This window comes from Squalius cephalus (genome assembly GCF_949319135.1).
Source record: "Squalius cephalus genome assembly, chromosome: 12".
Lineage (NCBI taxonomy): Eukaryota > Metazoa > Chordata > Actinopteri > Cypriniformes > Leuciscidae > Squalius > Squalius cephalus.
Window position 1 is genome coordinate 6,222,354 of NC_137133.1, and position 14,104 is coordinate 6,236,457.

At 38.4% G+C, this 14,104-nt stretch overlaps 2 protein-coding genes across 3 annotated transcripts; both read left to right on the forward strand.

Annotated features, from left to right (window-relative positions):
- The first annotated feature begins 2,613 nt into the window (after positions 1 to 2,613).
- On the forward strand, positions 2,614 to 7,249 carry klf11a (Kruppel like factor 11a). Its single transcript, XM_079889260.1, has 4 exons — positions 2,614 to 2,853; positions 3,788 to 4,033; positions 5,563 to 6,439; positions 6,519 to 7,249. The coding sequence occupies exons 1-4, from the start codon at positions 2,824 to 2,826 to the stop codon at positions 6,803 to 6,805; spliced, it is 1,440 nt and encodes a 479-aa protein (XP_079745386.1). The 5' UTR covers positions 2,614 to 2,823; the 3' UTR covers positions 6,806 to 7,249.
- Positions 7,250 to 8,506: 1,257 nt separating this feature from the next.
- rrm2 (ribonucleotide reductase M2 polypeptide) lies at positions 8,507 to 13,278 on the forward strand. Of its 2 annotated transcripts, XM_079888502.1 has the most exons (10): positions 8,507 to 9,939; positions 10,151 to 10,219; positions 11,100 to 11,246; positions 11,382 to 11,498; positions 11,591 to 11,724; positions 11,970 to 12,064; positions 12,149 to 12,282; positions 12,375 to 12,479; positions 12,628 to 12,741; positions 12,937 to 13,278. In XM_079888502.1, exons 1-10 carry the CDS (start codon positions 9,847 to 9,849, stop codon positions 13,087 to 13,089), a joined length of 1,161 nt encoding a protein of 386 aa, XP_079744628.1. In that variant the 5' UTR covers positions 8,507 to 9,846; the 3' UTR covers positions 13,090 to 13,278. The 2 variants fall into 2 exon arrangements, with proteins under 2 accessions (XP_079744628.1, XP_079744629.1); XM_079888503.1 differs by lacking the exons at positions 8,507 to 9,939; positions 10,151 to 10,219 and adding an exon at positions 10,681 to 10,880 and having other exon boundaries at positions 12,937 to 13,277.
- Positions 13,279 to 14,104: the final 826 nt, after the last annotated feature.

A 14,104-nucleotide genomic window follows, 5' to 3' on the forward strand; every position in this document is an offset into this window, starting at 1 on the left:
ACGCAACACGGAAAGCATGTTGCATCTCAGAGGTTAAAAGCAAGCCCGCCCTTTTTGGCTGACCTACTTTTGGAGAACTCCACCTATCTGAGCTCAAGTCATTCAGTTCAGACGGGCTGCAGCAGCACACTGGATGAAGCCTCAAAGTTTCAACTGTTTTTCCTCAGCAGTCCAAAGCAGACAGCACATCTGCCACCCAACCCTCCTCATAGCCTGTGTTTGCATGCCCTGTTTGGCCTCTCTCTTTCACACACACAGACACACAAACTGCCTCCGCTGGCTAGCAGCCTAACCCCCATACATGGCCTCACTACCCTCCCAAGATTCCAGAGTCTCTGGGTTCACTCAGCTCATTCTCGAAAACACAAGCCATAGTGATGAATCTAGTTGTTGTGATGTATAACACAGCAAAATTAGGTTATTTTAGGTTGAACATGTCTCAGCTTCGTTTGTATGCAAAGGTTGTACATCTCCAGAACGGTTTAAATAATTTTATTTCTCTTTAAATTTCTTTTGACTTTAATGTCTGTTATGAGATTTATTGTTATGAACAGTATCTATTTCCCTTAAAAAGTTTTTTTTTTCTTGTATGCATTTTATATTTTGATTAAAAAATAAATATATCACTTACATTGGTTGTAGCTAAACAGATGAACCAGCAGGGAAAAAATATATCCACTTACACAACTGTTTTGGGGTCAGTAAGATTATTATTATTATTTTAAAGAAATTAAAGGCAGGGTAGGACATCCTCATTCTTTTAAACTTTCATCAAAGAATCCTGAAAAAAAAAAATGTATATTTAATAATAAAGTGTTTTTAGTTTATGTGCAACTTTTCATGATCTGTTTTCTTGTTTCATCAGCTTTCCTCAGTCTTTTGCTTTTGCAAAATGGAGACATGCTCCTTATTTAGGAATCATCTCTATTAATGACCTGTGTGTCTTTTCTCTTTACATCTGACTCCCACAACACCAGTTTCAACAGATATAAAGACAACAGAAAAATCCCAATCCTGCCATCAAAATGTAATGAAGCAAAACCAGATGTTGCCCTCTAAACCTCAATGCAGTAAAGAAATGTGTTTCACAGTAAAAGTCCTCTTTTTTGTTTAAATGTGTTGTTTAGCACTTTGTGCAGGCTTAAGAAGCAATTATTGTGTTATTATGTCCAATTAGTTTAAATGTGTTCCTTGGGATTAAATATTTCCAGATCTGCAGCAGAAACTTTCAGTTTTTATTATCAGACAAAATGGCTGAACCTTCCCTATATATCTATACAGAATTAAATATTGCACTTTAATTAGTTGCCTTAGTTCTCGTCAATTACGTGTTTAGGACTCCACATTGATTTTTATTATTGGATCATCTTTGTGTGTGTGTGTGTGGGGGGGGGGGACAATTATGTAAATAATTTAATTATTATTTAAAAGACGTTAAGTGTACCATAGAGGCTACTTTTCTTTTCTTTTTACGAATGTCAACCCTACATTTCTTTAATTGCTAAGAACATTGAACATAAGAACAGCAAATGTCTTCCTCAGCTGTACAACACATCACAGACAGAGAAATACAATCTCCTCTGTCTTTTTCACAGGATATCTGAATCTCTGAAGAGGAGGGGGACTGATGAAGCCTTTTGTCTGCTCAGCTCAGCTCACTAGACAGACCAGCAAAACTCACAGCCCTCCTGCAGGGACCCACAGTTAGGGTATACCTATATGATTTGCACACATTTACACCTCTTCCCACTAATCATTTCAGTGTAAGAATAGCTAATTATCACGAAAAAAACAGACAAAGAGAGAGACACATAAAGATGAGTGTAGCTACAACAACAAAGAGATGCAGCATAGGCTACTCATAGACTCCGCCCTGGATTCTTTCACAGAAAGCTGTTCCACCGAGGTTCTTGAGTTCAGTTCAGTTGAGTTCACTAAAACTGTGTGCGCATGTGGGGATATGTAATGATTTCCGGACCGCCCTTGTGACAACTGTCTTTTTATAGAGACAAATACAAATGACAAAAATGGGGTTGTCATAAAAAAAAAAGTGCATCCTCGCACAAAAAGTGTTTGTATTTGTTAAAAAGGCGAATTAAATCTCTTTATATATTTCGATATTTTCATTTTATTATTCATTATTTCTTTTATAGGCAGCATCTCACTGTGTTTCCCCTTTGTGCAGTCGCGTGAGGCTGCTGAACATTCATGACAACACTTCATATAATAAAAACAATACAGACTATCCATAAAAAACAGCCATGTTTTAAACAAAATATGCACGATGTGGTTTTCGCTTCTTTATATCAGTTTTGTCTTGAATGCAGGCGTTGGCTCGCGTACTTTCAGTGTGGACAGTGCTCGTCTGCGCATGCCACACTCCGCTGGCACATCTAGCCAGACGCGTGCGAGTATCTCACGATTCCGCTCGTTCGCTGCGCCGACCTTTCCCCCAGTTCTCGAGCACCGGGTTCACCGGGTTTACACTGACACTGCTGACTCCTCTGAAACGCCCCCCAACAGCCACGCACCCCGTTTCAGCCAATCAGCGAGCGATCACGTACTGATCACGCGCTGCCTGCTTTTTCATTGGTCCGTTTCCGCTACACCTTTGTTTTTGATTGGTAACATGTTACCACCCGCCAGAGTGCTCTGAATTTTGTTTCTGTTTTTTTTCTTCTTTCTGTTGTGTTTTTTTTTTCGCGCTTCTGATTCACTCAGCTGAGGTTGGACCTTGCTGTAAAAAAAAGTGGTTAGACTTATGTACCCGGGCTTCGTATCACAGCTGTCTTTCTCGTTGCTTTTAAGAGACGTATTATACATATGCTGAATTTCACTTCTGACTCCGGCCGGGTAAGTTGATTTTATTGACAAAGTGGCTTTACTGCTACTTTTTAGTATTTGCGCATTGACCCACTAATGACATCCGCTTTTGCTGTAAGTTGTGCCCTATAAACAATAATCCCATGCTCATTGACGGAGAACAGTTGACTTTGAGTTTATAATTTCTGTTTACACACACACACACACACACACACAAAAACATACTTGATCGTCTTGACACTTGAAATGAACCACATTCTTTGTGTTAAATTGCTTTGATTAAATTATGTCATGATGAGCCATTTGCCGCAATCATTGTTGTAAGTTGCATTTGCCTCCTGCATTAAAGCTGCAGTGCTACTTTACGTTCAAACTGTTGTCATCGTTTTTGTTTTTTTTGTTAGCAACCTTATGTGCCCCCTGAACATACTCGAGTTTGAACCTAATTTTTCTCATCCTTATATTATACATTCAATTGTCAGTTATTTCAGAATGCATTGTTTGTGTTATTACAACAACGTTCTGTATTTTACTATCATGCTTGATGTATCATAAGAGTAACCTTAGTGCAAAACGTCTTGATATGGTTAACCACTTAGATTATACTTTTTTTTTTTTTTTTTTTTTTTTTGCATGGCATACTCACATGGCTTTTTGGTTGGGTGCACGTCACTCTTAAATCTATATTTGGCGATGGGAGGTTCCCAGCAGCTCATGGTTAACGCTATGCAAGGCGCAGGGTGGGTGTAGTCGCAAAGTACTAACGTTAGGGGCCCTTTCTTTGCTTATGAATGGCAGCAGCAGCTTTTAACAGACATCACCATCTTGCCACTTTCATTGTATGTCATGCAATTAGATACCGTTATCGTGATGGTGTCAATTCAGATTAAGTGTGTTGTGGTTTATAAACTAGCCCACTGTGGCATTAAAATAAGAAATGTGCTTTTTTTTTAATGATCTATAGTCCAGTCTTGTGGACATCTGCGAGGTGATGATGGAGAGAAACAGGCATGACAGTGAGAAGTCCTGCTCCTCCACTCTGGAATACAATGACCTGGAGGCTGCGGAGGCACTGGTGTGCATGAGCTCCTGGGTCCAGAGGACGCACAAGCCTCGCCCACTGACGCCCACCTCAGACTCCTGTGATTCTCTCGCCTTGCAGCCTGAGCTCACTGAGTCCCCTAAAGACCTGGTCTCCCTTTCATCACTGGTGAGTGACTCGAAATTGGACTGTGTGAGCAGTATAAATTAATTATTCCAAAAATGGTTTGTGGATGCTGCATAAATGAAAGCTGTTATGGCCCACATTTTTTTTAAATAGGAAGTGTAGATTTAGGGCTGGGTATTGACACAAATTTCACAATTCGATTAGATTTCGATTCACAAGCTTGCAATTCGATTCGATTTCGATTACGATTCGATTCGATTTAATATCGATTATTTTGGCTATCAGGTACAATAACTGTTACATTGCAAATTTTATCAAGGAAAACAAATCTCTTAACTAATGCTGTAAGCCATGGGAGTCAGTTGTAGCCTATAGGCTTCATTAGCCTACTATAATATTGAAGGTAAAAATTAACTGATTTGTATACAAACACTTAAAATACACTTATTTATTTTTCTAATAATAAAGTTATATGAAATTATATAAAATTTTAAATGATGGCTGTCATAAAAAACTTTCCAGATTTATTCAAACATGCATTAAATATTGAAGAACATTTAAAATTATAATGAATATATAATATGGTGCATATATTAACAAAATGCTCCTCTCTAGAGTTAACTTTTCTAGCTGACTAACGAGTTTATGGTCACTGGATATGTTTTTTCTGAGGTAAATGTGACGTTACATGACATTGTTTACTAACGACTTTGCACGGTTGAAACACTGATTGAGCGATACCATGAGACATGATACGGACTTCGATAAGTTGTACTCTATCTTTTAACACACTTTCAGATGCTCATTCATGTTTATTTCGCGCTGTAACTGGTATTAAGGCGGAAGAGTTGCTTCTGTTGCTTCTCTTGAGCTGAGCTGCGCCGGAGCGATCTCGCGCCACAGCGCCAAAACGGTAATTATGTTTTTGAATTTCGTAAGAAAATGGACGTAATTTGAAATCTGAGACTTTGTTACATATCAATAATAACAAAGCACAAAGATTATTGCGATTTATTGGATGGGATGCGCGCAACAATGATCCATTCATTCATCAACTGAAAACAGGATGACTAATCGATTCTTGGGATTTAAGAATCGATTTTGTTTCGTAAAAATGAGAACCGATTAAAATCGAGAAATCGATATTTTTTACCCAGCCCTAGTTGCTAGTATACTAGGCTGGAATAAACTACTCGACTTTTGTTCCAGAAAAACTGGTCATCATACACTAAATGACTATCATACACTTACCAGACTTTCAAGTCATTACGAACACAATAAATTCATAGACCTAATTGCTAGGAGACACATGACAAATGAAAACAATATTTGTTGTAAAATCGGCTCAAAATAACAAACTGGATTTGACTGGATGTAATCATAGTCTGAAGCTACAAAATTGGAGTCTGTTCCCATCTTACACTATGTGAATTTCTGTGAAATCAGTCAAAATCTGCAGATGGTTCTGACTTTCAGCAACTTATCCAGACTGAAAATCAAAAATCATGTAGTATATTCCAGCCTTAAAGGAAATTCCCAATGCTCAATGCAAATCTCTTCTCTCCCACCAGTGCATGACCCCTCCCCACAGCCCAAGCTTTGCGGAAACTTCAGGCACAGCGGTTCTCAGTACCTCAGTGGCCTGCTCGAGTCTCAAATCACACCCGAGACTATGCTCAGCCTTGACCAACAGGGCTGCATGTTCCATCAACTTGCATCCCAGTACCACAGTCCTTCTCAACCCAGCTCCGCCACAGATGGCAGAACAGTCCCCGCTGCGCAGAGCCACCAGTGTTATACGGCACACCGCCGACAGATCCGTGGACCACAGCATTCCGTCTCCGACCACAGGGCAGGAGAGGCCATGTTCTGCAGAAGTCCCTCTACAGCACACAGAGCCCAGTGCCAACCTCAAAGCAGAAATGCAAAGCTCCAGCAGCCCATGTGACACTGCAGAAACGGAGAGGATGGCCCCTTCTCCCGGCTCCCCATGCTTTGCCATCCCCACTACACAGTCCGCCGTTCCACAGTCGCCCATTTCCAGCCCGCCGGTGCTCTGTCAGGTGTTTCCTGTTAACGGGCAGACCGGAATCATCTCAGCGTTCGTTCAGACTCCAGTTCAGATGCAGACCTCAGGGTCAAAGCCCATTCTTCCACATTCTCAACCTCTTCTGGTGAGCTCATCTGTGGCTCAGGGCACTGTGATGTTTGTAGTCCCACAGTCTCAGGTATCCCAATCCTCCACCTGCCAGCAGAGCGTTGTTACGCTTGGGAACACGAAGCTCCTGCCTTTGGCACCCGCTCCAGTGTACGTGCCCTCAGGTCAGAGCGGCGGAGTGACACAGTCTGACTTCTCACGCAGGCGGAACTACGTCTGCAACTTCCAAGGATGCAAGAAGACTTACTTTAAAAGTTCCCACTTGAAGGCTCATTTAAGAACCCATACAGGTTTGTATCCACTTTTTTTGTGCTAAAAGGTTGCATCCATAAACATGTTTATTGATCATATCCTCCCTCTATTTCTCAGGTGAGAAGCCTTTCAGTTGTCATTGGGAAGGGTGTGATAAAAAATTCGCCCGTTCAGATGAACTCTCCAGGCATCGTCGGACACACACGGGTGAAAAGAAGTTCGTCTGTACTGTCTGCGAGCGTCGGTTTATGCGAAGCGACCACCTGACCAAGCACGCACGCCGTCATATGACAACCAAGAGGTCTACAGTGTGGCCTAACGAAGTTCGTGACGTAAACAAAATGGCCACTTCCCAAGCACCATCTTCCATACCCCTTAGTGTGCTTCTTCCTGCCTCAAACTAAGTTGAGACTCAGACCACTCACCTCAGTCACCTCAGGACAATATCCCACTGACCATTTAACAGGGGAAACACAAGAAAACCAAGGCTGCTACACATCCATGTACATAAAACAACGTGACATTGCACTGGATTTTTACTTTAATCATGGTTGTTTATAAGGAATTCTTGTTTACTTTTTATATAAGTTATGTCTCCCAATGTTTTTACTCCCTTTGCCAAAGTCTTTGCATCAGTTCATCTGTTACTTAATCTTTATTGTTGTATATTTGTAGATAAATATTACTATCTATATGAATGTAATGTGTATTCAAATTAGCATTTATTGTTGATATATAAATAAATGTTATTGATGTTACTTCTGTTAATTGGACAGTATTCCTGTAATGTGATACTACCTGCAATATTCCATATTATTTAATAATAAACATTTGTAGTAAGAATGTAGAGTTTGTTTTATTTGGTACCTCTGATAAACAAATGAAAATAAATTACTGACGTCTAATTAGATACATTTAAGTGTTCAGGGCATTTTAAAAACATTAGAAAGGAAAGAAAGAAACAAAAAACACTACATGTTTTAAATATGTTTTACAAAAAAGAGATTAAACTCAGACACGAAAAAAAAAAAAAAACATTAATATGAATAGTGTTACTCAACGCGTAAAACGTGGATAAAGAAAACAATAGAATCATTACATAGCCACGAACTGGTGTGACGACACAGTTACACAACACCAGCTCAACATAAATTCTCAACATTGTCACCCCACAGCACCCAGTAACAAACCTCGTCCAATCACATCGCTTCATTGTGGAGCGGTTAGGGGGCGCGACCAATCACAAAGGAGGACGAGTTGGAAATATGGCAGCAGCAGCTTGACTGACAAGCATTGGTTTCCGCCCATTTGCCTTACTGACCGATATTTCCAAACGGGAAAAGGAAACACAAAATAAACAAAAACAGAAACTGGACTAAAAGTCGATTTAAGATACGATATTTTCTGTTTAATATCGTATGATTAACTAAACCAAAGTGAAAGAAGTAAATCAAAATGGGAAAACTCGACGATGGTCTATTACGTGAACAACTGTCTTTTTGATAAAAAGCAATTGGCGGACGGAATACAATTTTTTTATTTTAATTATACTTTACAAAATCGTTGTTTTTATTATAATTTACGATAAAACATGTATATTTGATAATAATAATAATAGCCTTTTAACAACTTTTCGAACGGCAAATTTTAATATAGGCGAAGCGCGCCCCCTGCTGGGCAGGCAGGCTATTGCATAATGTCGCATAATATACATAGACAGTAAAATAATACGAAGATTTGTTTTATTTTCTGTGTTGATCCCACTATCGCATTCAGATCAGCTAAATGTTTTGTGTGTGTGTCTGTATATTTAGTTTAGTTTTATCTTTGCATTGTTATTATATTGTTAAAAATTAAATAGTCAAATAGTCATCAATCAATACCCTAGCTAAATAAGTAATGTAATGTCGTCTGCGAGTAAAATAGAAGATGTGTATGTAGCTGATCATTTTTCATATTTTTTGTACAGATGTTTAAATTTGTCACCGCAATTTATTTGATGAGAGTTTCTACAAAACACACAACATCTGTGATTATTGTCCTCCTGCCACTTGGAAGCAGTATCCCAAAAGCATTCAGTGTTTTATCCCAGGAAGTGACCTCTTGGGCGTTTTTGTTGTTCCCGCGTCCTGAAAAGTTTTTTTTTTTTTTTTGTTATTAGGAAAACAAAGGATTTCAACATTTTCGCTGTTGTAAAATACATTTTCAACATAATTTGGGTTATTGTTGACTTTTAATTAATCACAAAGCTCGAGGAATTCGTGTGTTGGTTTGGCTGTGGTGAGCAACTGGCCTAACAGCTGATAGTTATACGTGGTGTAATGTTTAATCGTCAATAAATACATAATCCCTATTTTTATACACCAAAGTCTACAGTTTATATTAATTAATGATGCTCACTATGATCTTTGTGCTTGTTGACACGAGAAACAAGAAGAAAAGCAAAACATTTTCCGCCACGATTTTATGAAGTTAGTTGTTTTAAAGATCGCATATCTAGTTTATGTTTATTATTAAAAAATTATATTTCAGTTTTAAGTATCATGGATAATAGTACGGGTTGAAGTTAAGTATTTTAATTGTTTACTCAAATCTGGCGCGAAAAGTTCTTCCTGGCAGGTTTTTCTGTTGTGTAAAATGGGCTTTGGTTTGTTGTTGGCTTGTTATAAAACGAGGCACTGAGAAATGTAAGTTTGAGTTTTCCCTACTTTTCATGTATTTTTCCTCATACATCAGTCGGCATGTTGTTTTACCTTAAACAATTGTGTGTGCTATTAAATGTGGCATCTGTATGTAATCGACAATTACAGACTTGAGTGATTTAAATTGCACTACGTGTGATTTTATTTGACCTTATTCTGTTCGAATAATTAATAATATAAATTATAACAACTCATTATGATAAAGTTAACCAGAAATTCCATATCCTGTAAATGTAATATTTTCTTTAGTGGGCGGTTAACTTTAACACACATTTCGCACAATATATTGTAAATAAAATGTTTTTGTATAAAATACAAATACCTGTTTTTCTTCTTAATTCGCGCCCTTTTAAACCTGCTTGTGTAACTTATGAAAGTTCGGTTTTGTGTAACACTTGCATCCCCCCCAAAAATGTTTGAATTTCCCGCGAGGCGTAGTCCTCACGTGACGCCGTGGAGAATTCTGATTGGTTCATCTGATGAAAGATTTAAAAGGACCAGACAAAGCAGTAAAGGTTGCCCTTTTCCTATTGGCTGAGAATGAGCGCCAAGAATCGAATATATAAGAGTATCCCTGGCATTCATTCTTCAATTTCTTCGCTTCAGCTGGACTGTGGACCTTCAAGCTCACACTTTGCTTTTATTTAATTGTATCTGGCTTTGTTTTAGAAGTTGTGTTACATATATTGTTTTAATTTGACCTCATTTCTGTTTTACCAAACGCTTTAATCTTTAACGTTACAATGATGTCAGCTCGCTCTCCACTGAAGGCCAAGAATGAAAACACAGTTTCTGCAAAAATAACTAAAATGTCCTTGGTGGACAAAGAAAACACGGTAAGCGCGTTTTTATTTTTATTTTTAGGTGTTATACGATATCCATACATTTAATTCTAAGACATGTGCTGAGATACTTTATTTTTCGGGAGTAAGTTAACGTTCCTAGATCAATACTATGTCAGAAGTATTACTTCTGTTGAATTAACAGCCAAATACTAAAACGTGCCACGATGTAGATTGTAAAATGTGTGATTTGTTTTGTCCTCAGCCACCCAGCCTGAACTCCACCAGAATCCTGGCGTCCAAAACGGCGCGCAAAATCTTTGATGATTCAGAGGTAGGCTTATTTTAACTGCACCCTGCACGTTTCTTCAGGATTTACAGCAGTAATGCATGTCAAATATATACCAATTTAAACTATTGATTTCTTGAGTGATGTTTTAAAGTGGTAGATAAAATTTGGCGCCAAGTTGGTCTGGTCCATCAAAACTATCCATACCTGTGATGAGAACAATGGCTCGTAAAAACAAATCTGACTGAAGACCATGCTATATGGTAGCCTAAAATGGGGGTTTCCGGTGTATTTTAAGGCAGTTAATTTATTTTTGGATTTAAGCTGATTTTTGTGGTCGGTATCTCGAGCTGATTCTTTGTGTAAACTACGCAGAAACGTTGTAAAAAAAGTACGATTAAATATGCAAAAAATCTGTACATGTTTCGAGCGATGTTTCCATTACCATATTTTATTGTGAATTTTATTATGTCAACCGGAAGAAGACTCTTATTTACCGGCAAACTAGACCGGAAGTAGTGGGGCAAGTTGGGGCGGAAAAATCACGTTTACTATGTTTATAGTAGTACTAAGTTACATAGTTACAGAAAATGGCATATGCTAATGATTTTATGAAGTCTCTAACTTCTACCTTTTTAGTATGGGGCAAAAAAAGTTTGGTTACCAAAGCAACAAACCAGGTGAAACTAGGTTTTCATGCAAAATGGTAAATATTTTGAAGTATTTAAATGCTGCAAAGTTGAGATTATATTTTTTGTAGGTGGAAATGCATGTAATTTAAAAACAATCAAATCTTCAAAATGTGTCATGCACTTGAATCGTTAATCATGAAGTGTTTATGTGCATTATTAACTATGCTCCTCCCATTCACATGCAACAGAATAGGCACTGGTGATTTAAAGGCTTAATTTTATTTTATTTTAAGGTGCAGACAAAAGTCAGGAAAGGAGCTTTGGAGGAAGAGCCCCTTCTAAAGGAGAACCCCCATCGCTTTGTCATCTTCCCAATTCAGTACCATGACATCTGGCAGATGTACAAGAAGGCAGAGGCCTCCTTCTGGACTGCCGAGGAGGTGAGCTTCAATGTATATCTGATACACAAGAAAAAAGTTTGTTCCAGATTATTATGGTTCTTAAAACCATGACATCAAAGCAAGCATACAATGATTTTAAATTGCAGTGTTTTTAAATCTTTTAATTTTTCCAAGGTTGACCTGTCCAAAGATATTCAGCACTGGGAATCCCTGAAAGAAGAGGAGAGATATTTCATCTCCCATGTTTTGGCTTTCTTTGCTGCAAGTGATGGCATTGTCAATGAGAACTTGGTGCGTTCGGAGGCAAACTTTCACAAGGTTTTTAAACTTCTGTAAGAAGTCACACTTTACTTATCGCACGTCTTCTGTGATTTTTAACCTAGGTTGAGCGATTTACTCAGGAAGTCCAAGTGACAGAAGCCCGATGCTTCTACGGTTTCCAGATTGCAATGGAAAACATTCACTCTGAAATGTACAGCCTGTTGATCAATACCTACATCAAAGATCCCAAAGAGAGGTGAGTTATTAGACACGTGGGAGTTATTGGGGGCGATGATGAGTGGCGCAGGGGTACGTACCTCAGCTGATAATGGGAGCTGAGTGTTGACTGCTCAAGATCAGTGGACGTGTGGTCCACTGGTTGTAGGGTGTCAGCACGAAACTATCGCCGTGACTGAGCCCCTTAAACTATGTGCTTGTCTAACTTCAATCTATTTAGTCATTGAACTAATAAATAATGAAGTGTTTGTTTTGCTCCTGTAGAGAATATCTGTTCAATGCTATTGAGACGATGCCTTGTGTAAAGAAGAAGGCTGACTGGGCGCTCAACTGGATTGGTGACAAAAATGCACAATTTGGTATGTTGTGTTAACGCACTACTTCAGATTTTATTTACTAATGACTTAAATTATGGCCTGAGCTAATTTTAAGTCTGTGTTTAGGCGAGAGAGTGGTGGCTTTTGCTGCAGTGGAAGGAATCTTCTTTTCTGGGTCTTTTGCTTCTATTTTCTGGCTAAAGAAGAGAGGACTCATGCCTGGACTCACCTTCTCCAATGAACTCATCAGCAGAGATGAGGTAACCATTTAGAAATGGGCATGAATGCTTTCGAATATGTTGTGTGAAAGTTGAAGATGTGATCTTAAGTTATGTTCTCATTCTCTTCACAGGGTCTTCATTGTGACTTCGCCTGCCTCATGTTCAAGCACTTGATCAACAAACCATCAGAAGCTACAGTAAAGAAAATCATCATGAATGCAGTTGAAATTGAACAGGTTTGTGGGCTTGCATAAAACAGTCCCTTTCAGGGTTTCAAGTCTTTTGGCCTTGGAGTCTTTTTGTGTTGAAGCTATACTTTGAACTGCTTTGAATGAAATGCATTATACTGGCAAGAAACTCATGTGATTTGTCTTGTCTTCCTAGGAGTTCCTGACTGATGCGCTGCCCGTAAAGCTTATTGGCATGAACTGTGACCTAATGAAACAGTACATTGAGTTTGTGGCTGACAGGCTACTGCTGGAGTTGGGATTTGACAAGGTAGGTTTATATGGAAACCTTAAACTGACATGTTAAACTATGCATTTTGTGGTAGTTGTGCTTCTTTGCTCATGGTACTATAGTCTTTGTGACTGACCTTAGGTCGTTAGCCTTGTTGGCTAATATCCGACTGCAAATCAAGCTTGTTCTAACATGGCATTTCAAGTGTCATTAACCTTCTAAATTTCTTTCTAGGTCTATAAAGTGGAAAACCCTTTTGACTTTATGGAGAACATTTCCTTGGAGGGCAAGACCAACTTCTTTGAGAAGCGAGTTGGCGAGTACCAGCGGATGGGAGTCATGTCTGGATCTACAGATAACACTTTCACACTGGATGCTGATTTTTAAAGACTCACTCTGAGTGACTTGAATGGACACTTGTAAGCTATGGACTCTTTGGACTCTAAGGAGATTCAGCCTCACTTATTCTTGTTTACATGATTTTTTTTCTTTAACTATTCATTTGTTTTAATGATGTCTTCTACAATTACTTTTTATTTTTGTTGTTTTAAATGATAATAAAAAGAACTACTTCTACTTGCTGCTTTTCTACTCATTGCATTGCCTCTAGGGTGTGGCAGAGACAAGGATTAGACATCTGTCTACAACTCTGGCCCCCGGTTTCACAGATAAGGCTTAAGCTAGTCCCAGACTAAAATGCATATTTGTGCTGTTTTAACTGAAAGCAACTTGCATATCGTAAAGATTGTCAGTGCCATTGTTTTGTCTCAAGATGCACACCAGTAATTCTATCTAAGGCACATTTATTAAAGCTACTTAAATGCCTTGATTGAACTCTATGGCCTAATCTAAACCATCTGTGAAACTGGGCCTGGGAGTTTTTAATGTGACTGATGCATCGGCCTACTGCAAATATTAGTGATGACTAAAAGCAGGCTTAAATAATGTAATTTAGTTGTAATTTGTAAGACAGAAGTAACTCTTCAATGGTTTTATTGAACAGGAGAGTAAAATGACCGTGTTGGTACATGTATAGTGCAGATGAACTTCCTTAAATCCAAAACATCCCACTTAATGTATAACATTTGGCAAGTTTTTCCTCCTGGCTGCCGTTGTTTCCTACACAAGCTTAATTGTTTCAGCTGATATAAAGCTTTTTAGCTTCTGCCCAAACTGACTCCAGTCTCTTGACTGTTGAGTGTTAGTTCATAACTGATCTTGGAATGCTAGTTAATACAATAAGCCAGTAACTATTGGCTGTTGAATGGTCAATATAAAAATCACATTGCAAATATTTTTTTTTAACTTCTCAAGGTTAATCATGACTTATTGTTTACATAGAATTAGTGGATTATATAGTTTTCTCCATGCACACCTGTAATGAACAACATTTCTGACATGG

Excerpts from the sequence above, each read along its gene's own strand:
- rrm2 (XM_079888502.1), top strand. The coding sequence starts at position 9,847 with ATGATGTCAGCTCGCTCTCCACTGAAGGCCAAGAATGAAAACACAGTT. Across the intron at positions 11,725-11,969 it reads ATCAAAGATCCCAAAGAGAG|AGAATATCTGTTCAATGCTA; the intron begins GTGAGTTATTAG and ends TTGCTCCTGTAG. Across the intron at positions 12,742-12,936 it reads TGGAGTTGGGATTTGACAAG|GTCTATAAAGTGGAAAACCC; the intron begins GTAGGTTTATAT and ends ATTTCTTTCTAG.
- klf11a (XM_079889260.1), top strand. The coding sequence starts at position 2,824 with ATGCTGAATTTCACTTCTGACTCCGGCCGG. Across the intron at positions 2,854-3,787 it reads TCACTTCTGACTCCGGCCGG|TCCAGTCTTGTGGACATCTG; the intron begins GTAAGTTGATTT and ends AATGATCTATAG. Across the intron at positions 6,440-6,518 it reads TCATTTAAGAACCCATACAG|GTGAGAAGCCTTTCAGTTGT; the intron begins GTTTGTATCCAC and ends TCTATTTCTCAG.